General features: G+C 39.5%; 1 protein-coding gene and 1 pseudogene across 1 annotated transcript; both read right to left on the bottom strand.

Annotated features, from left to right (window-relative positions):
• Positions 1-1,651: 1,651 nt before the first annotated feature.
• LOC113110124 (dapper homolog 3-like) lies at positions 1,652-9,802 on the bottom strand. The gene is made up of 4 exons (XM_026274138.1): positions 9,425-9,802; positions 5,357-5,456; positions 4,786-4,890; positions 1,652-3,714 (listed from the first exon to the last, which is right to left on the bottom strand). The coding sequence occupies exons 1-4, from the start codon at positions 9,638-9,640 to the stop codon at positions 2,639-2,641; spliced, it is 1,497 nt and encodes a 498-aa protein (XP_026129923.1). The 5' UTR covers positions 9,641-9,802; the 3' UTR covers positions 1,652-2,638.
• A 3,385-nt stretch (positions 9,803-13,187) lies between these two features.
• Positions 13,188-23,963, bottom strand: LOC113110122 (protein FAM222A-like; annotated as a pseudogene).
• Between the last annotated feature and the right edge of the window lie 1,910 nt (positions 23,964-25,873).

Here is a 25,873-nt window from a genome sequence, read left to right as displayed (position 1 = left end):
TACAGTTTTTATTTTCTTTACGGTTTACATTCATAAATATAGGAAACATTTCCAGGCATTTACACGCGTGATGCGTTCAGCGGGTTTCATTTGTTTTGAAGAGTCAAGACGGCGTGTGAAGACAGTAAGAGTGAATCAGTTTCTCTCATCCTCTGATTCTCCTCAAACAAACACTAAAGCTTCACCGTCTCCTCATGAACATCACCGTGAGCCGCTACACATCACATTCATCATCGGTCACTGGTATTCAGCAGAATTAAAGAGTGAAGTTGAATTGAATCTCAACTGGAATGACAGGAAGAGGAATTTACTGAACCACAGTCGAAAGAAGTTCAACACAACAGTCCATCATAAACAGACTAGAAATAAAGATTTGATCTGTGAGCTGCTCCAGTTTGGAAGATTTTGGGGTAAATTAAGGCATTATTAGGGAAATGTATATACTGTATATGACCAATGAGTTTTCTACCAGCCAAAACAAGCCAGAACCAATTGTGGAAACACAAAGTTGATTTATTTTTTTACTATTACTACTTAAAATTATGATAAGAATAATAATAATAATATCAAATATATAAAATAGATTAAAAAACATAATTATAATACTACTGAACAGTCCTAATAATTTTAAAGTATATTATAAAAAATTATATATATATATATATATATATATATATATATATGTGTGTGTGTGTGTGTGTGTGTGTGTGTGTGTGTGTGTGTGTTCGTTCTACTGAAATTTCTTAATTTCATATCCATATTACAACTGACCCTTCACAAAGGTCCGCCCCCCTTAGTTACGGTTGCTATGCCCGACAAACCACGCCGCTCTCGCAGTGAAAAACACATCGCAGAGCAAATCATAAACTGACAACGTGCTGACACTCAAGACAGCGAGGTTACTTCTGACATGAAACAAGGTCATTTTTAAGAAATTCAAACAATAAATAGCATTTTGGGGCTCTTTAGATAAAATACCAGCAAAGTGTTAGAGTTGCCAGATCAAGCACAAAAAACAAACAAACAAACAAACACTAAAACACCCACATGTTTCATTACACCAAAAGTTTTTATAAAAACTCACATCCGCAACTGATCACTTTATTATTAACTAAATACAGTGCCCAGCTTAATGAGATCAGACCAAACAATATGCCTAAAAGTGCTTGGAAATATGAGCACATGGCAACACTGCAAGACAGCGCTCAAACAAAATACAGCACGTCTATCAGCGGTAGTTTGGTAAAAATCTAAGTCTTTAGCCAAAAAATGGCAGACACCAAACGGCTAAATTCATATTCACTCCTGCAAGACGACTGAATGTTGCTATGGTTACAAACGCAGGACTGGCTGCTGTTCCACACACACACACACACACACACACACACACACAACGATCATTTACGGGACTCACTTAAATTTAAAGTGTTGCAAGGTTAATTTTTCAACGAATTTGTGCAATTTGCTTGTTGGTAATAAACATTAAAACTGTTATCCATTGCATTTTATGTTGTTGGGTATCAAAAAACGGAATATAATACAAAAAAGTAGGTACTATCTTACAGCGGTCTCCTTTCCCCCACAATGCATTGCATCACGTCACGTTGGGGAGAGAATTTACCAAAGCCGCCTTGAGAGCATTGAGAGTGACTAGAGACGAGTAGTATAGATTATATTATAGATTATAGATAAATACATAGACATATAGATAGACTAGATATAAAGATAGACAGACAGACAGATAGATAGAGAGATATCGACCAACAGCGACCCCAGCTCGTAGACTAGCTCAAGTGCAGCACCAGGACACTTCACCAACTCTCCACTCATTCTCCTCGGACCATGCATTTAATTAGCTTTGACGGACATCAGTTCCTGGCAATTCCTCATTTGCCCTCTCACGTCTGGCTGGTTCGAAATTACGGTGGGAAGTCACGGGTTTGACTGCCGTTCCAGTGCACTTTCACGGGTTTAAGACTGGAAAAACATGGGTTATGGGTTGCCTGGAAGGCGGCATCATATTAGGCTGAGGCTACGTTTCCTCCACTGCTCCCCAACGTGACGTCATTAATAACAAAAACTTTAAAAAACTGGTCTTTAAGACCATTTTTGAGCCATTTTAAAAATGCTATACATATCTTGAGTGATTTATGTACCCATTAATCGAAAGTGGTGGTTAACCTGGCCTTTCACATTTAAACAGTCACTCCTGAAACTTGCAGTGTGTACGTGACGAATCACTGAAACGCCTCAGTTCAAGCTGATGGGGTGGAACATTTCTGCTAATTTTCTGTAAACTTTCCAAAAATGCACAGATTCCAAAAAATCCTGGAAGTTTCTTTCATTTCTGGAATGTTTTTAAAGTTTTGGGGAAATGTTCCACCTTTTTGCAAACATAACGTCTGCTTTACTAATACTTCAAGCATGAAATAAACAAGAATGAACATCAGAAGGTATCTTGTTTTAACTGTGTAAAGATGTCAATGTAACGTTTTTAAGGTTCAAGTCCACCATAAATCTACTAGTCCTGTCTGGAGTGTTTGTCAGACAAAAGCAGATTCGGCGTAATGATTGGTCAGATCAGCTGTCAATCAAACTCCCTGCGAAGGGTCATCCTGATGAGTCCGGTGTTTGTCGCTCATACGGTGGTCATGACTTTCAGTGATCCACTCCTGAACCTCAGGATCTTCTTCTTGAGCGCGTGCGACGCCTTGATCTTCACGAAGGCTTTGGGCTGCAGTGGGTGTGATGGAGAGGGCGGAGCCAGCTGTGGGCGGAGCTGCTGTGGCCAGACCAATCCGCTGCTCTCGTCGGAGTCACTGGAGAGCGAGCTGGAGCCGGGAGACTCGGCCTCGCTCAGACTGGACTCTGACTCTCGGAGCGCGTAGCCGTCTGGTGGGAACTGATGATGATGATGATGATGAAGGTGTGGTTGGGCGTAGACCCGAGGTTTGCGTGAGCGTCTGATTGGCTGTTCAGGAGGCGTCTCTGCTTCGTCCTGACTCAGTTCTAGCGTGGAGCGCCAGCGGCGGTGACCGGAGCCACGTCGTGTTTTGGCTTGAGCGTCGCGCTCCATAGTGTTATATTTGCGCTCTCTTTGCCCAAGCAGGCTGTTCTCGGATTGAGCACGACATGCTTTCCTTCCAGGTTTCTTCTGCGCAATCTTGTCCTCTGTGAAGCGGCACTTCTTCGCCGTGGCTCTGAGCTGTGAGGTGGTGGGTTTGTGAGCGGCGTGTGTTCGGTGCGCAGCGGTGGGAGCGTGGCGCGGCTGCGCTGGGATGTACTGCGCGTTCACAAGCTCGTCGGACGATGCCGAGCGAGCGTTCGGATAGGATTCGGCTTCGCTGCTGCTGGGATCCAGAGCCCCACAGCGCATCCCGGCGAGTCGGGGATAGCATGCATGTCTCTCCTCAGGGATGGACGGCGGATCCTTGCGGCACAGACTGCTCTGTCGGACCACGGCTCGGGCATCAGGTCCAAGGCTGGTGCGGGGTTTAGTGGGTCGGGCGGGAGGCGAGCGCCGCTGGATCAGGCCCAGGATGTACATTTCTGCATGCTGCGTCTGTCTGTAGTCGTCTGCGTCGGGTTCTTCCTCACTGGGATGCCAGATCCACGGCTCGTCTTCAGTGATGCCCTCTAGAGGCGGATAGGGTGCGGAGAAAGAGCGGGGAACCGCGGCGCGAGCGTTCAGCTCACAGCTGACCAACACATCTCCTACAGAGAGAGACGCTGACAGTTAGCATGAAACAACATACAGCAGCCTCAACCTAAACCAACATCGTTTAGTGCTTATACACCTTATTCCTACACGAGACTTTCGGTTCTACAGAGAAATAACGAGAAGAGTGACGATGTGCAATAAACGTTTAAACGGTTTAGCAGTGGACGTCATTGTCTGTTTACTCTCAGTGTGTGCATCTCATTAAATTCTCGAGCTTGTTGTAGCAGGACTGATTCTGATTGGGTGTCAAGGTTTTTATCGTTCATCAGTTGCTATTGCTAGCCATTCCGAAATTGCCTAGCCTACCTGTAACGGTTTCAAAACAGTTACAGTGGTTTGCCATCGGGGGGCGATCTCTGTAATCCTGTGAATAATGCGAGTTCACGGAGATCGTAGCCCAACAATAGTATGAATGAAACAGACTTCGATGTGTTTTTAGTGTTCAATAATGCCCACTCCATCCTATTTTCTGTAAGAAAAAAAAAAATAAAATAATCGTAAACTTGAATTGGAGACATGATAACCCATGTTTTTCTTCAGTGTACAGACTTGTTCTTTTAATCATTTGTTTTGAAAAACACATTTTTGTATTGTTGCCTCCCGTATATTGATTTAAAAGTCTAAACATCCAACATAACACACACAACATGGTCTTTATACATTTAAGACTGCGCTTCAGTCTGTGTGTGTGTGTGTGTGTGTGTGTGTGTGTGTGTGTGTTCGCTCTAACAGAGAGGGTCTTTCTTTCAACAGGAGTGCATTTTCACACTGAAGCTTTAAGGTCTCATGACTCTGTGTGTGTGTGTGTGTGAGACAGGAAGTCTCCGCTTTAACCATTTCACTGTCAAAATACAACACACTTTTTCTATACATCTTAAAGGACAGTCTAGAACTAAAGAGTGAAATTCAGTACTTTTCTCTCATCATCATGAAGGTTAGGAGTTTCAGATTTCTGGGACTGAAGCCACGTGGAGTGAACTGGATCTCTGTAAGTGCGTGTGTGTGTGTGTGCGTGTGTGTGTGTGTGTGTGTGTGTGTGGGGAGGATATGGGTGGTCCACGTACCAACAGACTTGAGTCTCTCAGAAAGCCGGACGGAGCAGATCTCTCCGAGACCAGAAGAGTCAGACGCATCGACAAGAGACAGACCTTCAGCCTGCTCAGGGAAGCCTGAGAGAAAACACACACACACACACACACATTACACAGGGTTGCCATGTCTGCATCACAAAACCAGCACAACTGTTACTCAAATTTATCCGACACGTGTTGAGAGAAAATCAAAACTCGTGTTCCAGGGATCAAAACCTCCTTCCCAGGGGTTAGACCTAAAATCAAAACGGTGTTCTGGGTTGGGATGCAAGATTAATCGCGATACATCACAAACGATATTAAGCAAAAGCTTGCATCTAGTCAGCGACGCACGGTTCTGTGATCAGTAGTAAAACTCCATCTGAAGGCCAGAAGATAATTGATTCAACGTGACGTGATCTGTTGGTCACTTTGAGTTATGTTGTGATGGCAATTAATGCAATTTAACCATTTAAAAAAATTAAAATGGGGAAGAAAAAAACGGAATCCAGGAAAATATAAAATGTAAAAAAATGACCATGTGAGCATGTGACGGTATCTGTACCTGAGAGGTCAGTAGGGGGCTCCACTGAGCTGCTGTCCGAGTCCACCTTCAGCTCTCCCACCTGATGCTGCAGGATGTTCATCAGACTCCACGAGCCGTCCTGAAAACACCCAGACGCTCACATCAGCGGATCTCTGTTAATACTCCACACTCACTAATTACTGCATTATCTCACGGCTTCCTGGCTCGACTGTGTCCGTGTTAATGTACGCGCTGTGAGAGTGTGAAACGATCTCTGCGTAGGTTTATTAAAATCAGATGAGCGGAGGATGCAGAACGGCCTTCTGGGAACAAGAGGAACGTAATGTCCTGTGTGTAACCCTCTACATCTCCAGAATGAGCTCAAACGTTCTGCTTGGACCAGGATGATGTACATGTAGTGCCCTTAAGATTACAGCAGAAAACATGGAATCTAGTAAATAATAAAACTATATAAAGCACTCACTACATGAGCACATCAACACACCAGCTCCATCTGATAACCACTTCATCCACTTTAAAGTATTTTATAAGTATTTTTAAATACACATTGGAAATTTAAATAAAAACCATAAAAATTAAACTAAAACATGGAATTTGATGGGGGGGGGGTGTATTTCATAAGGCCCAACACTGAAAAAAATATTTGTAGGATTTAGTTTTAAATAATATTCAATCAGAAACTGCTTGTAAATTTGACAAATAATAAAAAAAAACATTAAAAAAAAGACATGAAAAATTATTGTAAAAAAAATTACTGTTAAGTGTACTCCAATAACTTTTAATTTATTGTAATTTGAGTGCATAAATCACAGTATTTGATCACATCTGAAACACACACACACACACAGCTGACATCTGACCTGTACACACACACACACACACACAGCGTAACAGATTAACTCTTGACTAAAGCACAAACGTAACTAAATTAAAACCACTGCTGGCCAAACATGACCAAATCTAGTTACAGTCACATGATTAATGAGAACAACAGCAGATCAACTCAGTACAGAAGAGAGGTGTGTGGGGCGACAGCTGACGAGTGTGTGTGTGTGTGTGTGTGTGTGTGTATACAGTATGTGTGTGTGTGTTTACAGGTCAGATGTCAGCAGTATGTGTGTGTGTGTTTACAGGTCAGATGTCAGCAGTGTGTGTGTGTGTGTGTGTGTGTGCTAATGGCTCCTGCGCACCTAAACAAGATCATGCACTAAAGCTGTTAGCTTAACCTGATGAAGTGCGACTCTAACGAGACTCACTCAATCTGACAAAAACATTTCCCTCTTCAATCAATGAGTGTGTGTGTGTGTGTGTGTGTGTGAGAGAGAGAGAGAGAGAGAGGATTAAATCAAAGAACTCCTGTAGCTCGTCCAGTGTTGGGAGTAAAGCTAATAATGATACAAATGACACAATATTGTAATGAATTACTTTTAAAATCAACTTTTCCCAACATTGGTCTCCTTTAGAGTTTCTGAAAACATCTCAACATCCCAGATGCATTAACATGAACTAACAATGAGCAATACATGTGCTGTGGTGTTTATTCATCTTGGTTTACATTAGTTAATAAAACTACAACTATTCACTGATAAAATAATATTAACAGACAACTATAGGAATAATGTATTAGTCAATTATTACATTTCTAGATTAATAAATGCTTTAAAGTAGTTAATCACAATAAGTGACCCATTTGAGGGTTTATTTTTCCTTTGATATTATAAAGTAAAATCTCCATAAAGTTAAAAAGCCAAATGAAATATAACATACTCCTCAAATAAATTTGAGCTTTACGGTGTAGTGAATAACCAACAATTATTAAATGATTAATTATAACACACAATGTTGAAACAATTTACAAATTCAAGTGCAAAAAGCAGCAAATTAATTTATAATTTTTGGTACCTCGAATAACATTTCAGTGTTCAGCTTAAAAACTTTTTTTCCTTAGGTGTAAAATACATGAAGAACCTTTTTTTTTTTTGCATCAGAAAGGTTTCATGGTGTTAAAAGCCATTCACAGAAGCATCAAGAGTGTTGAATTTCTCTTTATAACAAACTCTCTTAAGAACTGATGAGTGAAAGGTTGTTTGAGGAACCCAGACGGCAGGTTGAGCCGGTGGAAGAACGGAGCAGAATTAAACACGCGTCACAAGAAGCAGCTGCAATTATTATTACACTGAAGCTCCAGGAGGAGAAAGACACGGCTAATTACAGCCAATCAGAGCGGCTGCTGAGAGACCACCACACACACACACACACACACACACACACTTGTGTTTACACGAGGCAAACAGCCGTCACACACACGGATGAAACCAGGGCAGTGTGTGAAGTGTGTCCGGCTGTTGTTTTGTGTCAGATTCCTGTCAGCACTGACACCAGGAATAAACGTGTGTGTGTGTGTGTGTGTGAGAGTGTGTATGTGTAAGAGTGTGTGAGTGTGTGTCCAGCCCCTAGTTCAGAACAGAAGAGGTTTGTTCAGATCCAGAGCCTCATCAAACAGCATCAGGTCAGTCTGGTCTCAAACTGAAGCCCAACACCTCCACCTCCTTCAGCAGGACACGAGAGGAGACAGCACAGGGACACGTGTACTGTACAGTAATAATAATAATAAACAATAATCATTCATTTCTCTAATGCAGATCTGTTTGCAGAGAGCTGCTGTGTGAATCTGATCGATGAATGATGATGCTTTATTAATGCACAGTTAGTATTGAAGGAGCAGGAAACACACAAACCTCTTTCCTGAAAGAACAAAACACTTTCTCTGGAGTAATAAATCTCCGAAACCAAACTTTTGAGCTTCCCAATAAATCACTGACGACAAACGAACATGTTTCTCTGAGGAAGACCAAAGTTTTCTTTCATTCTGCTCATGATGCATTACTGACTTTAACAAATGTGTCTCAGAAGAAGATGAACGTCACACTGTCAAAAAAAAAGTAACAAAAGTTTTGAAGCTATTGCAGTATGTTTTACAAATAGAATACCGTTTCTACTTACAAATTTGATGTTTAAATCATTGTTTTGTTGTTCTTCTTCTTATTATTATAGTAATTTATTTAGACATTTTCCAGCAATTTCTCATTTCTACACCAGTTTTTGTCAATTAAATAAACGCTACTTTGTTTAAGCGCCTTTAAAGTTTTTGTGATATATACATATATACATATATATAAACAGTATATATTGTATATAATCAGTGTTGGGGAGTAACTAGTTACATGTAACGAAATTATGTAATATTTACAGAATAAATGTAAATGCAATCAGTTACTGAGGGAAAATGTGTATTTAAACTAGTTACTGTAAAAGGGTTACATCTGAATACTTCACACACACCCCTGTTTTATCGCCTGTTTGGGTTTATGTATATGCTTTATTTTTTTAACAATATGCCAGTGTTTCTGGTCATAACTGCAAAAAAAAAAAGAAAGATTTCAGTTTCATAGATATTAAAATTTTTGTATCATTATGAATTTAAATCTGTATTTAACCTCAGAATGATCTCGAAGTAAAAAGAAGCGCTGAAGTCTGATTTTGTGGTAAATTAATTGATTAGAATCTGAACTGAAGTGAAGAATGATTGTGAAGTCAGTAATCAGTGTGGAGTTCTTCTGGAAGACTGCTTTAATGTTTCTAAATGATTAACGGTTAAAAACATTGGTAAGAGTTTTACAAAAGCAATCAAATGTAATCATTTACATTAATTAAGTTATTGAAATAGTTACTTTTCAATAGAGTAACCAATTACATCTCTAAAGTACACTGTAACACTGCAAAAAAAGAATTTACTGTACAAGTGAAATAACTTATGAGATATATATATATTATATACATATACATATATATATATATATATATATATATATATATATATATATATATATATATATATATATATATATATATATATATATATAGATAGATAGATAGATAGATAGATAGATAGATAGATAGATAGATAGATAGATAGATAGATGTTAACATGTAACAGAATTACGTAATTTAAATACAAAATAAATTAAAAAATAAATATACTTTGTAACCGGCAACTTGGTAGATTTCCGAAGTAACACGTCTTACCGGAGGGCTCGGGTCGTCGCTCGTCCGCTCGGCTGTCTTCGGCTCGGGTTCGGGTTCCGGTTCGGGTTCGGGAGAGTGCAGCGCGAGCGCACCGGCCACCATCGCCTCGTGCCGTCGCTTGAGCAGCTCGAGCTCACAGATCTCCGCGAGACTGAGCTCGAGCCGCCGCTTCTGTCTCCCGCGCTCCGCCGCCAGCGAGAACACACGGAACATCATTACCGAACTAATCTACAGAGCACTTCGCGTTAAACCACACCGACAGCCGTTTCTAACGAAGTTACCGCGGTGTCCATGATCAAACCCCGTCAGTTTGAGAGAGTTAACGGCTCCGGTCCTCGCAGACCGCGGCTGGACTCCGGTTTCACAGCTGTCAGGAGCTCATTAGCATATTCCGCTTTTTATTGGCTGCGGAGATTCGCTGCAAATTAACACTTTTATAATCCCCGCCCCCTTGAGACGCAGATGACGTGAAATGTACTTGCATTGCAAATATATACAAGATACTGATATTAAAATTACAGTAATACATTTTTTTATGGAAATTTTCTTTTCATGAATAAACTGAAAGGTATGAATTTTTTTTAAAGATGGAAAGTTTAAGCTAAAGAAAATTAAATGTGACCCTGAAGGACAAAAAAGCACAATTTTGTGAGATTTAGATTAATGCATCATCTGAAAGCTGAATAAATCATCTCTCCATTGATGTATTGTTTATTATAATAGATCAATATTTGTCTGAGATACAACTATTTGAAAATCTGGAATCTGAGGGAGCAAAAACATCTAAATATTGAGAAAATCATCTTTAAAGTTGTTCAAATGAAGTTCTTAGCAATGTATATTACTAATCAAACATTAGGTTTTGATATATTTAGGGTAGGAAATTTACAAAATAACTTCATGGATCATGATCTTTATTTAATATCCTAATGATTTTTGTCTTTAAAAAATGTATAATTGTGACTCATACAATGTATTGTTGTCTATTTCTACAAATAAACCTGTGACACTGATGAGTGCTTCTGTGCTGCAGGGACACATCTATTTAATTAAAGAATTAAAGTTTAGAGCTGAGCTGGTGATTATGGTGTCAGAGCGCCCCCTGCTGCTGACTATCTGAACTTCTGTCAGAACTTTCATCAGCTCACATAATCATTAATTAGATATTTACATAAATTACATCAGCTGGCAGCATGAACTCAAAGTACATTAACTTTGACAAACGTTTTATTTAGGCTACAGTTTATAAAACAAAATATGTTCAAGAAAAAAAACAATGAGTGTAAAGTCTTCAGAGTTTTAAAACACCCAATAAACTTAGTATTTTCATTTTTGTTGCATTTGTTTACGAGCATTAATTCTTTTAAAGAGTTTACAATTTTAGATTGTAAACTAATATATCTGTGTCTTGATATTGGACACTGGTATATTTTATTTTTTTAGATATTTAACGACTGAGGTTGACTGCTAGGATGCAATTACTCAGAGAAAGATTCATTCCAATATTACACTGAATGTAGTGCACCAGCAGAGGGCGCGCATGCGCAATAATTCATCTTGCTGATATATTCCATATATTCAAGTATGGTTTTTTCAGTCGCTTTGGTGCATTTCTCGAATCATCTCATCCACTGCTGAAGCTATTATTGTTTTAATATTATGAGGTTTGCAGGGATTTATTCAGGTCTGTCGTGGTGCTTTGTGCCTTCTTTTATTCATTCCTTTTTTTCACCTCAGGCTAGACTTCATGAACGCATATCTTCAGTTTTATGTTTTGCTGAATCTTTCTCTATCAAACCTAATAATGTACTACATGCATATCAAAGCTTAGATGAAACATCATATTAAGTTGCTATCCTTAAAGCTAAAGAAATTCTGAGATGGCATCAGGTTATTACAGTTATCTGATATAAAGGTTACTTGAAATAAAATACATATTAACTGAAATAATATATGCATGCAATTCAGATAATAGGCAACAATTTTAATTTCAGTTTAAATTATACAAAGTAAAGTTCTATCTAAACACAAACTTAAAAACATGAAAATTACTAAAACCTAAATTTTTTGATATAATGATTCAGAATACTAATAAAACCCATAATAGTATCTCAATAATAGTAAAATAACATAGAAATGCAACAAGTATAAACTGTCAAATTTGTTTGCATGGCACAATAACTGAAGCGTGCCTTGGACGTTCTGTTCCACAGCAGCTTCACAACATGCTTTATTAAAGTAAAACAACATGCCTGCAAACATTTCATTCTGCAGAGCGGAGAGAGGAGAAAAGCCTGATTCTCATTTCCATATATATGACTGTGTGTCGCCGAAGCTGTGTTACTCTGCGCCTGATTGACTTGTGTGTGAAAGTAAATTTAAAAAGCAGATCTATACATTACTCACCAAACATTCAGATAGAAACAGCACGAGCGCAAACACTGATGCAGCAGTGTTACATTTTACTAAAAAGAACAAAAAAAAAAAAAGAACAAAAATAGCATCTAGAATATTTTTTCCCAAAAGCTAAAGAAAATATAAACAAACAAACAGAAAAAAAACTAATGTATTTTGTATTTAGCTGTATTTCAAAAATACAAACTTAATTTTTTAAATATATATTTTATTGCATATCAATAAAATAAGGCCTTTCTTTCAAGACTTTAATTTTCAGTGCAGCATTTTATTTAAACATTAACATTTAACCCTTCTGTATTTTAGATTAAACTCTTCACATTTTACAACAGAGTCCACTGCTTTTTTAGATGCATGAGGAAAATAACTGTATTATGTGCCTCTGACTGTGTTTGAAAGGCTCCAGTGACACCATTAATATGTGCATCTACATGTTTTAAAATAACAACAAACAGACCAGCAGGAATAGAAAACATCCCTAAATTATATTTATTTGACAGTCTTATTGGTGAAGTAGATTCAGTCACAGTCGCACACAGGAAATCATCACTGAAGCTCAGTCGTATAATTGCACTTTTAAACATCGAGTCCACAGTGTGCCGTATTACACACACACACACACACACACACACACACACACACAAACATGACAAAACCTCAGATCTCAAGACACCTGATTCAAATATCAATAAATAGAACAAAGGCAATCAAATATATAAGATACTGTATGAATGGTTTCATGTGGTAATTTATAACAGGTATTGATGGAGAGGTTATGATCCCCAAACTAGACAACACAGCTTCATAGAGCATCATCATCATCATCATCATCATCATCATTAGAATCCGTCTGGAATCACATTCTGATTGTGAGGATTTGAGGACAAACATAAAGCGCTTTAGATACAAATCAACTAGAATAAAGAATCTTATAAATATGAATGTCATCCTACTGGCAGGAACAAACATCAGAGTAAAAATATGCATTTATTTCCATTTAAATTAAGTGTTTCTACGAACGACTTGTGCCAGAAACATCGTCACTGATTTACAACAGGAAAAATCATAACTGTTAGGATTTAGGGTCATTTGGGAGGCTTGTATGAGAGTTAGTGAATGTGAACGTGTTACAGTGATTGAAGTAGATGGCACAGGATAAACACGCGTCATTTCCTGTTGGGTTTTTGGCAGCTAGTCTGAGAAGATCAGCTCTGATAGTTTGAGTCTGATGTTCAACATCTGAGAACTTGATGAAGTGACACTCTATCAGCTTTCAGGACATTGCTTCTGAATCTTTTGTAATCTTTTGCTACTGAATCACCTGCGTTTCCTGATCACCTGCGCTACTGAATCACCTGCGCTACTTAATCACCTGCGTTTCCAGATCAGCTGCGCTACTGAATCACCTGCGCTTCCAGATAAACTGCGCTACTGAATCACCTGCGCTTCCAGATCAGCTGCGTTACTGAATCACCTGCGCTTCCAGATAAACTGCGCTACTGAATCACCTGCGCTTCCAGATAAACTGCGCTACTGAATAACCTGCGCTTCCAGATCAACTGCGCTACTGAATCACCTGCGCTTCCAGATAAACTGCGCTACTGAATAACCTGCGCTTCCAGATCAGCTGCGCTACTGAATCACCTGCGCGTCCAGATCAGCTGCGCTACTGAATAACCTGCGCTTCCAGATCAACTGCGCTACTGAATCACCTGCGCTTCCAGATCAGCTGCGCTACTGAATCACCTGCGCGTCCAGATCAGCTGCGCTACTGAATCACCTGCGCTTCCAGATCAGCTGCGTTACTGAATCACCTGCGCTTCCAGATAAACTGCGCTACTGAATAACCTGCGCTTCCAGATCAACTGCGCTACTGAATCACCTGCGCTTCCAGATCAGCTGCGCTACTGAATCACCTGCGCTTCCAGATCAGCTGCGCTACTGAATCACCTGCGCGTCCAGATCAGCTGCGCTACTGAATCACCTGCGCTACTGAATAAACTGCGCTTCCAGATCACCTGCGCTACTGAATCACCTGCGCTTCCAGATCAACTGCGCTACTGAATAACCTGCGCTTCCAGATCAGCTGCGCTACTGAATCACCTGCGCTTCCAGATAAACGGCGCTACTGAATCACCTGCGCTTCCAGATCAGCTGCGCTACTGAATCACCTGCGCTTCCAGATAAACGGCGCTACTGAATCACCTGCGCTTCCAGATCAGCTGCGCTACTGAATCACCTGCGTTCTCAGATCACCTGCGCCACTAAATCACCTGCGTTTCCAGATCAGCTGCGCTACTGAATCACCTGCGCTTCCAAATCAACTGCGCTACTGAATCACCTGCACTTCCAGATCAGCTGCGCTACTGAATCACCTGCGCTTCCAGATCAACTGCGCTACTGAATAACCTGCGCTTCCAGATCAACTGCCCTACTGAATAACCTGCGCTTCCAGATCAGCTGCGCTACTGAATCACCTGCGCTTCCAGATCAACTGCGCTACTTAATCACCTGCGCTACTGAATCACCTGCGCTACTTAATCACCTGCGCTACTGAATCATCTGCACTTCCAGATCAACTGCGCTACTGAATCACCTGCGCTTCCAGATCAGCTGCGCTACTGAATCACCTGCGCTTCCAGATCAGCTGCGCTACTTAATCAACTGCGCTACTGAATCACCTGCGCTTCCAGATCAGCTGCGCTACTGAATGACCTGCGCTACTGAATCACCTGCGCTACTGAATCATCTGCACTACTGAATCACCTGCGTTCTCAGATCACCTGCGCCACTAAATCACCTGCGTTTCCAGAGCAGCTGGGCTACTGAGTCATCCATAACAAGCATTTTGATAGGAAAAGATGACAAATACGAAAAAAAAAAATGCTTACAAAATTTTTAACTCATTTATCTCACAAAACTGCATTAAATGATTCTCTTACTCAGTATTTTAGTCTTATTTTCTAGTATAAATATCTAAACACTATTGAATCAAGATGCATTTACTTGAAAAGTAAAATACTAAATATGGTTTTCTTAAAGAAAATATAAATATATATTTTTAGTTTTTGCTAAGACAAAAATCCTGAGTAAGAGAATAATGTTTTGCAGTGAAGCGTCCTATCTCAACATGGGCAGCTGAAGGTATGGCTCGTGTCCTCGTCCCAGCATGCACTCCTTGATGCAAGGCGGGTGGATATCGCTGATGAGGCACTCCAGAGACTGCAGGCTGCTGCTGAGGCTCTTCTCTTGCGGCCCGCAGCACAGGTACGCCGGAGGTTGTTGGGTGTATGGATGGAGGCGCATAGCATGCATCTCCTGAGGGTTATAACAGTCGCTATCCGGCGTTGCAAGCACGCTATTCCAAGCAGGAGTGAAAAACTGTCCAACAGAGAAATCACCATGCATCACGGGGGTGTCGGGACTTTGTCTAGAATCGTTAGACTGGGAGGGTAGGATCTGTAGGAAATGTCAGGTGAGCGGTTCCCCGATCCATACATGTGTGGATAATGAGCCCAATAATAATCCGAACCAGCTACATCCGCGCTCTGAGTAGGAAGAACGGCTCCGGAATACGGCAGAGCAAAACTAGAGTCTGCGCAAGATGCGGACAGGAACGAGGGACTGGATTGGATGTTAGACGGACGGCTCGTGTGATGGGAAATGATGGCGTAGGGCCGGTGTCTGTTCCTGCTGGGCGGCGCATACGGAGCCACTGCCATTTGAACAGGGGATAGTTTAGTACGTTTTCCATCGGCGCTCTTTAGCACACCTTTGGTCGCAGAGGAAGTCTTGACGATAGCCAACAAGCCTTGGTAGGCGCCAGCGTAGGGGTGCAAGTACGGGCCCAAGCCCTGGTCGCCTGTGTCCAGGCCGTTCACAGTCCTGCTGATTTGTTTGTGCTGTGGGACCCTGATGTTGGTGGGAAAGATCTTGATTGAAAGTGGGCTGTCGGCTGTTCTTTGCGCGTAGGCGTCCAGTTCGGCCGCAGATGGGTACCGCATGGAAATCAGCTCATCTGCAGACAAAGAGAAAACACCATGAATAATTCAACGCTGCAGTATTCTCAGCAAGGCCATACTATGTCTCGAACATTGGGGGGGGGGGTATTTTAAATAAGGTGTACAGAAATTGAACAGTGTAGTTGAAGCACTTAGCAAATAATTCACTCTTGTTTGCGTAATATGTAAAAAATGCTTAGCATTTCATGTCTCGTAACATTCAGTTAGGAATTACACGAATCATATAAATGATTACAGTCTAAATGATTTGAACATTTCTGTAGTGAAGCAGTTGTTAAATATTAAATGTTCTGTTGCTTCCATTTCTATTTCATCATTAAAACTGATGCTTGAGCTTTAATTCAAACACTGCATTTGTGTACAGAAACCCCGCCTACTTTAATTTGATTGACTTAATAATTCTGAAATTTGGAAGCAAAAACAGAATGGTTTGATTTTAGTGTTGTGAAACTATGCTTCATAAAACACATCTAAATGAAACAAAGCTAAATGAGATGCAAATTCACTCTCTGACAGCAGGTGGCGCTTATGGAACAGCATCGATACAGCGTTTCCTAGGTTACCACTGTAAACAAAACAGCCCTGCACATATGAACACTACAAATACATTATACAGAGGCAAAAGGGAGAGAAAATGTCATCTAAGCTTTTCTAAATAGGCACTTTCCCTTAGAGATACATTCATATAAACTCTATCCCCAATTTGTATTGAAACACAGTCATGTATTCTGGCATTTCACCAAGCAAACACCCTCAGCGGATCCCAAAAACTCTCAATGTTTCCAATTTGAAACCCTGCTGTCCGAAAAAAAACGCCTTGTGCCAGAGGTGTTTGGCAATAAATATGGAAGAGTGATGAATACTGGATGAGTTAAAAATGATCAGACGTCGCACAAGAAAAATCGTCCAATAAAAATGAAGATATTGGAGCGTTTGTGTCGCTCTCCGTCTCCTTATTTCCTCGGCTGGCTGTTCATCCGCAGACATCTGCATCTCTCTAAAAACTCATTTTGTGGAAGGAGACACCTCGGGCAATGTTTGATCAGTGCATTATGAAATTAATTTGGTCTTTCTTCAGGACAAAATTAGATTACCTTGGGAAAAGAGATGAGGAGGGGGATGGGGAAGGAGCTAATTTAGTTTCAGTGGCTTGAGTGGAATTCATTTCATGGCGTTTGGATGTGCCATCCACTAAAAATGGCTCGGATGCGGATGGAGCTCCATGCAAAATTAACATTAGAAACGATGCTATACAAGCAGCAAATTGGAAACGGGGCTTTATATGTGTTTGTGCATCTGTGTGCTGCTTGAATGCATCTCGAATGGATCCCTGGACTATAATAAGGACAGGATTCCCATAGATGGCATCTAATCGCCACAATAAATGCAAGCCAATATCATTTTCAGATGTCTACATATGCAATAGCTTTCAAATGAAAACCTCCAGCCAGAAGTGTACAGGAAAACGAGATTGGATTTAAACACCATTATTCAGGCAATTTCATGGCTGTTTAGCTTCCCACAACACAAGGAAGCTGGAAAGTGTGCTCCATTTCTGAGCAGTAACTCTACTGGTGGACGGAATGACACCTTCATATTTCTGACACGGAAAGAAAGTGCTAAAACTAAGGCCACGGTTGATCAAAATCACTCTGAAGGATTGAAGGACCAGAAAAACACACACACAATCCAAGCGAGTCCCAGAAGTCATTTGGAGCGTCTCCTCCGTCACATGATGCCGAGCTAGCGCTGTTCCCGTTCCGGATTGATTTGGGACCTCATTTCATTCCAGGCCCACAATGAGCCTCCAACTGTGAAAACGATTCAATCTACCAGATCCATCTCATAAAGGAAATAAACTGAGTGTTTAAAATGAAGGGAAGAGGAGAGAAGGGGTCACCAAACACAGTGAAGCTCCAGAAACACTCAAAGAGTTTGGAGAAGCTAATCGTTGAACCAAAGTGTTCCTTCACCGAAGTGAAAGTAAAATACAAGGTCTGAGGTTTCGTCAGCATCTTGACCTTCAGTAATTATCCACCTTTCAGCTACAAATACACACTGTGATAACCATTTCATCACACGCTCAGTGAGAGTCAAGCCTTCGATCAAACTCACACGTATTATTACATGAGGAAGAGGACTGAAATAATTAACTAATTAACACGCAGCTAATTAACTGCACACAGCGAACTCTTAAAGTAGGCCAAGAACAAGAACAAACGGACTCGAAGAGAAGAGAAGCCAGAACCAGACGAGCAGATGGTGGAGATCTTTCAGCGTGACCTCTGAACTCTTCCATCAAACAAACAACTCTAACTCTAATTCAGCTCTAAATTATGATAGTTCTTGAAAAATAAATGCATAAATCCTCATATGAAAGCATAGACACTTAACTGCTCAGATTAAAAAAAAAAGCATGAATAAATGCATCAAAGCATTAAATAATAAATATATAATCAAACTGAAAAAAAAAACAATTATGCATATATAAATGCATAAATAAATGCTCAAATATATTAATGCATAAATTAATAAATGCAAAAATAAAATGAATCCATAAATAAACGAATGCACAGTACGCTACATCTACATGTCATTTACCATTATCCAAGAATATTCCTTTAACATTTTGACATTTTAGCAGAATGGAAAAAGGGAACCTGAACTGAATTTAGATTATAAAGTCAAATCAGTAGGATTTTATCTTTCATAAACTCCTTTATTTTACTGTCATGATGAGTGAATATTGTAGAACAGTTCCACACTAAACAATAGATGTTTACCAGGAGTCACTCGCACTGTACTCTTTAAATCCTGATTTATAATCACAACCTCTTTTAAAATCAACATGCATCTACACTAAAGAGCAGCTATACCGTATATATATATGAGTATGTGAATGAATATGAGAGTAGATTTGAGTGTGGATCCACCCTTGGACGGGAGCGACAGGAAGCTGCGTCACGGCTGATCAATGCGCTGGCAGATTCAATTAAAGCACTGCGATGGACGTGTTTGATAAGAGCTGGACGGAGCTCCTGCAGATCTGTGATCAGATGATGGGAAGCCTGCCTCTCAAGGTGAACAAACAAAGAGCCGAATGAAAACGCATACACCTCTCTCGCTCTCCTAACGGATGAACATCCATCTGCTGGATGGAGATCTATGAGCCGCTCGATGAGGTTAAGCATCAAAATCAAAGGTTACCTGCAAAATTCAATTTACCAGGCTCTTCTTTCTTCCACCTCCAATAAAACATTTTAATATAACTCTCTTTCTGCCCTTTCATGCATCTGGTTTTCTTTCAAGTTTATTTCCTTTTTTCTTTTATCTTTCTTTATCTTTCTTTTCCCATCTCTTGCTCTGCTTCATTTGCTCTTTTTCCTTTCTCACCATAAAACTGTTCCACATCTGAAGCTCTCAGACGAAAATAATAATAATATTGGTGTTTAAAAAAAAAACGCTTTTTAAAAAAAAACAAGTACACAAAAATAAATAAATAATAAAAGAACTAAAAATAAGTAAATAAGTGTTAAGATTGGGGATTAATTTTATATACAAGTAATACATGTATAAATAAAAAATACATTTAAAATATATGTACAAATTTGAAAAACTTAAAATATTTAAAATTTATCAAAATAAAGATAAGTAAAAAAATTCATTAATAAAAACCAGTAAATGTAAAAGTGTAAAGAAAAAGCACTAAATAAACTAAATAAATGATTCCTCTTATTTTGTTTCAGTTATTAATTTTTGCCCATTCTGCAAGGGTGTGTAAACATATGAGCACAACTGAGGGTGTATATATGAATTAGAAATTAACATTAAAACAGTAAACAAAACAATGGTCATAAAAAGACAGGGCTTGTTTTTTAAAATATAAGTAAATAATAATGTTAATAAGTGTGTAACTACATAAATAAATAAATAAATAGCACAGAAATAAGTAAAAAAAAAATATATAAATAAGCATATAAAAATAAATAAATAAATAAATAGATTAGCTAGAGTGGTGCTCAACCAAAGCTTGAAGATCTCAAAGCGCTCCATCTAACCGTCGGTGCCAGACGTACTCTTGTGATTGAGCGGCGCGTCCAGGATCTTGGCGGCACACGTGAGGTGGAGGTTTTGGTGTTGGTGTTGGTGTTGGTTCTGTCTCTGCAGACACGCCAGCATGGTGCAGTGTGAGCTCTACGGGTCGCTGAAGACTTCAGGGATCTGCAACAAGAAACAAACCCGTTATGAGCTCATCAAAGGCTTTCAAATCATGCTTTCATGCTTTTTAAAATGAATATGTGTGCCTTTACACCCCTAGTTGTGTACAAACTGACCCACAATTGGTTTTTGACCACTGAAAATTTCAACATTTGAACCATTTTCCTCTTGAATCCATATTAAGATCCCCATATCTCAGGAAATCAAACATACAGGACTTTAAAAATGGTGATACCATATGAAAAGGTTGTTAGAAAGCTGAATCTGAAAGGATATTAAGATATATTTAATGCTTCTTAAGTTACACCCATGCAAACTTTGGGGGAAAAGTGTTTTTCCCCATTTTTGAATGGTCACCATTGGCACGTAATGCAACACAAACCGCTAGAGTCAACAGATTTTACTAACAGAGCTACCACTCTCTGTGTGGAAATAAGATCAGAATCCTCACATCTTTCTGAAGTCATTATACCTTCCTGTAATTTGGCTCCGAATCTCAGGTGAAATACAGTAAAATCCATCCTTGTTTTGGCTTTCATCACTATTTATGTTAGTCTTTCTCTATTAAAAATATTACCAAGGTCAACAATTTAAGGGAAGATTCTGTTACATTGTGAATAAAGTATGTTACATAATAACAGCCAATCAATGGAGCACTGGACTGACCAATCAGAAGAGATCTTGAGTTCAGGTTGTTTTGCAGTCATCTGTGATTTATCTCCTGTCTGTTTATTGCTCTGATTTCTGCAAACTTAGATGCTAACTGAAAAAAAGTGTTCAGAAGTATCTGTAGAATCTTTCTGAAGATCATGTGACACTGAAGACTGGAGGAATGAGCATCACAGAAATACATGACACTTTAACACAGATCCACTCCTGCAGGTTGAGTGACCGAAGCTGGAGATCAGGAGCACATCAAAGCCATGTTTAGCCCGTCTCAAAGCCCTGCTGGCTCTAAACACACCGCTTTCTGTGGAGACGGGATCCTATCAGAATAATGAGCAGATAACACTGAGAGAGAGAGAGAGAGAGAGAGACTTTGACACGCTACATCGCCCCATTCATCCCTAAAGTTCCTCATGCATTTTTAATGGAATCTATTACTCCAGGATAAGCCGATAAGAGACGTTCCCGTTCAGATTTCCTAACGCTTAGCATAATTGGTATCAGAGCGCAGGAGAGAAGACAAAGATGTTTCTTTTGAGGCAAGCTGCTATAATAACCTCTGAAACCGTTCGAGCACAGATCACGAAAGCCTCGGATAGGAGACGTGTGCTCTTTTCCATTCCAGCATTTCCAGAAGATCTGAGCTGCTCTCTGTGATCACAATCACATGTAGATGACAGATTACACAGCGAGCGCAGCAAACACACCTTAGACATCATCTCTCCGAACTAATCAAGACAAGTCTAGCGCTTCTACAATACAGACTGTTTCAAAGCAGCTTTACAGTATTAAATGGGACATAATGTAGAAGGATGATATAGTAAACACTCAGTTTTAAGTTAAAGGCAGTGATGTCATCATCCAGCTCAGTTCAGTTTAATTACTATATTTACTATATTCAATTTACTTCATTGTTTAAATTAACAATAAAAATGTTATGCAGCACTTTGTTTGCCAAAAAAAAGAAACAAAGAAACATTTTGATTTTCATTTAAATACAAAATAAAAATTAATCTGTGCTGGGTGTGTTGGTCAATGAGCAGCACACTCGCTCTGGAGAACATCTCTGTGGTCTCAGTAAGTGTCGTTTCTCCCCACCGGGAAATGCATTATGCTGTTAAGGGTCACTGAATCCTTAAAGTCATTAAAAATGTTAATAAAACAGAGATGGGTCAAACGCTTCCCGCAGGGCATTCACACGCTAATCCTGAATGACCTCCACCTGTGTCCCAGGACTCGACACGCAGAGATAACACGGCTGCGCTTCACACAACACACTAATGACCTGCTGGTTAGTTTGGTTCACAGGGGACAGGCACAAATCACTTAGCAAGCTTTAATAACTGCCCCCCAGCTCTAATACCCCAGTGTCTGCATCCTATAAAAATAAAACCAGCAATTAGACTGATTTCAGAGGACAGCGGCCTGTCGATAATTACACACCACATCCTCGAGAGATACGAGGTGAACCAGAAGATTGACATGCTGCCTGTAAGAGCAAAACAGCAGAACTCCAACAGAACCATTACAATAAAGACCACACAATACAGAAAAAATAACTGTTATCTTGCTAAATGTTATTACAATATAAAATAATGGTTTCTATTTTAATATCCTTTAAAATATAATTTATTTCGGTGATGCAAAGCTGAATTTCCATCATCATTATTCCAGTATAAAGTGTCACATGATACTTTATCATCATTTGTAATGGCAAATATATATATATATATTTTTTTTTGGAAACTGTGATTGTATTCAGGATTCTTTGATGAATAAAAAGTTTAAATGAACAGCATTTTTAAATATAAATATTGTCTAACTTTGCTATCACTTCTTAACAATTTAACACATCCTCACTGAATAAAGTTTTAATTTCTTTCAAAAAAAAATTTTTTTTCTTTCAAGAATAAAAATGTATTGACCCCAGACTTTTAACTTTTTATTCATTAAATAATCCTGAAAAAATTGTCACTGGTTCCAATAAATATGAAGCAGAAGCAGTTTCAGCACTGATAATAAATCATCATATTATTCTGATTTCTGAAGATCATGTGACACTGAAGACTGGAGGAATGATGCTGAAAATACAGCGGAGCATCACAGAAATACATTACACTTTAACAGGTAAGTAAATAAAAATCTAAATTGTTCTGTTTTGCTGTACTTTGGATCAAATACATAGGCTTGGTCAGCGGAAGAGACTTCTTTAAAAAACATTACTGTTCAAATGTTATAGAGTGAGGGAGAGAGATAAACATTATGTGTGTGTGTGTGTTTTACAGCCTCCAATAACAGACATGAAAGTGCCGCCACACACACACAAGTCAGGTGACATCAAATACATCAACATGCGTTCAATTCACCAGAAACATCCATATACCTCAGCATATTCACCTAAGCATATTTATCTCAGCATTTATTCACCTCAACATTCACCTCAGTATTTACCTCAGCATTCATCTCAGTTTTTATTCACCTCAGTGTTTACCTCAGTATTTATTTACCTCAGGATTAACCTCAGTGGAGGAGAAAGAAACTCAAATGAAGCTGTAGTAACGAGATGAAGCTCATCATCAAGCAGACAGAAGCGAATGGTATTTACCACGAACTGACGCTCCGCGCGCTTTAAAACCATCCGATCCCAGCAGAATCATCGATATCCAAAAGAACACGAATCCGGCAGCGGTCAAACCTCCACGAAGCCCTCCAGCAGCTCGGTGCAACGGGACTGAAGTTCATCTTCTGACGGAGAAGCGGAGCAGCGTCATCATCATCTCCGGTAAACGCACCTGCTTCACGCTTCATCCGCGACGCAATCCATCCTTCCGCCGAAAAAGCCAACCATCGCCTGAAGATCAAATCAAGCTGATAAATTACTTATAAGACCCCGAACGCAAAGAAGTTTTGTGGTTTATAAAGTGAGTTTCTGTATAACATGGGAAGAGAAGCGGGCTCAAACTCTCCTCAGCATCCTCGTCTTCTTCTGATCTCACGCACAAGCGACGCGACGCTCTATCAGTCCGCTGACGGAACCTAAACCAATCACACTACAGACTCCGTGCGTTTTGACCAATCATTAGCGAGAGGGGGCGGGGCAGAGAATCACTGCAGAGTTCGCGGAAAATCTTAAAGGCGCAGCGTAGTCCTGTGCGTTGTGATTCAACTGCTTTTGAACCACTTTGACTTTATAAATATTTATTAGGTAATTTATTATCTCTCTCTCCCTCCTCATTCTCCCTTTTTTATCAGGAGTCGCCACATCGGAGTGATCCGCACAGCCAATCTGACCATTAAATCATTTATAATAATAAAATATATATTATATCTGTATTACTGTATTTATATAAATAAATTATATATATATATATATATATATATATATATATATATATATATATATATATATATATATATATATATATTTATTTCATATAAATTTTTTCCCTGTATTTCATGAATAAATATTTGTAACATAACTGTTCTGTGTTCCATAATTCTTTACTGTGAAATTTGAATGAAAATCATGTTTGATACCAGGCAGGGGCGGATCTACAGGGGTGGCATAGGGTGTCAAATGCCACCCTAAAAGAAAGTCTTGCCACCCCTGCCCACCACAACGAATTAAAGGTTATGGCCAAGTTGTTTTACGAGCGCGAATCTTTCGTGATTCGTGATCCTGCTCCGAACTCCCGAACTGATTCAAATGATTTGTGATCCTCAAACTGACTCAAATAATTCGCGATCCCGCTCTGAACTTCCGAACCGATTCAAATGATATGCAATCCCCAAACTGACTCAAATGATTCGAGAACCCGCTACGAACTCCCAAACTGACTCAAATGATTCGTTAACCAGCTACGAACTCCCGAACTGTCTCAAATGATTCGCGAACCCGCTACGAACTCTCGAATTGATTCAAATGATCCGCGAAGCCGCTCCGAACTCCCGAATTGGTTCAAATGATTTGCGATCACCAAACTGACTCAAATGATTCGCGAACCCGCTCCGAACTCCCAACATGACCCAAATGATTCACGATCACCATAACTGACTCAAATGATTCGCGATCCCGCTACGAACTCCCAAACTGATTCAAATGATTCGCGAACCCGCTTTTTACTCCCGAACTGACTCAAATGATTCGCGATCCCGCTCCGAACTCCCGAACTGACTCAATCTGCCTAAGGTACCAACTCCCAGTTGCTACAAAAAAATAAAAAAACTTCCTCCATTCTCCCATCCGCGCTCGCACCTCATGTTTGCTGCTGAATGTTCATAATTGATGGATGAGTCCAATCCAGCAAAGAGAAAAGAAAACTAAAAGTAAAAAAAAAAAAAAACAGACATAAAGTTGGCTTGACGTTGGACGTTGGACGAGTCTCAAATTTAGGGACCGTCTCTAAAGTTACATGCGATATTGGTATACACTTTTCTAACGTCAGTAGCATTTGAGGAGAATTTTTTTTTCAGTTTCCCTTACGAAAATGACTCATGGTTTTAACAATAACACCAAAAATCATCGTTCTTGTAGCCATGGTAACTGCAAATTAACAATTACTTACAAAATAAACAATTTATGTACATGTTATTACAAATGCCATGTGATTGCTGCTGTTACACTTACAGGACGATCAAATCATTCAAATATTCACTTCATCTTTCATTTTTGGACACCGTGTTACTATAGATGACGCAGGCTTTATAATTTCTTCAACAAAAAACGTGCATATCACAACCCTTACAAAAATAAACCATGGTTTTATCATAGTAAAACTGCTTAGTTTCCTTTTGCATGATTTCTGAATGCTTGAGACTATAAAATAAATTAGAGACATAATAAAGTTACAGCCACAGTTAAATGTCGAGAGCTACAATTGTGATTTGTAAATAATAAAATTTATTCATTTAGTTTTTCCATCATCATATTTGAGGAAGGGGGGCACAACAATACAATCCTGGTTAGGGCACACATTTGGCCAGCAGCGGCCCTGAAGGTGTTGTTCTACACACACACACTCACACTCACAAACACACACACACACTCACACACACACACACACACACTGAAGCACTAGTGGTGTTTTCAGCTCTTAACTATAATGATGTATGATGTAGGCTACACATG

This window comes from Carassius auratus, chromosome 10, assembly GCF_003368295.1.
Source record: "Carassius auratus strain Wakin chromosome 10, ASM336829v1, whole genome shotgun sequence".
In the NCBI taxonomy this organism is placed as follows: domain Eukaryota; kingdom Metazoa; phylum Chordata; class Actinopteri; order Cypriniformes; family Cyprinidae; genus Carassius; species Carassius auratus.
The sequence above is the reverse complement of the archived record's forward strand: the minus strand, read 5'-3'. Positions and strand labels throughout refer to the sequence as shown.

Excerpts from the sequence above, each read along its gene's own strand:
- LOC113110124 (XM_026274138.1), bottom strand. The coding sequence starts at position 9,640 with ATGATGTTCCGTGTGTTCTCGCTGGCGGCGGAGCGCGGGAGACAGAAG. Across the intron at positions 5,457-9,424 it reads GCGACGACCCGAGCCCTCCG|GACGGCTCGTGGAGTCTGAT; the intron begins GTAAGACGTGTT and ends GGGTGTTTTCAG. Across the intron at positions 4,891-5,356 it reads GCCCCCTACTGACCTCTCAG|GCTTCCCTGAGCAGGCTGAA; the intron begins GTACAGATACCG and ends GTTTTCTCTCAG.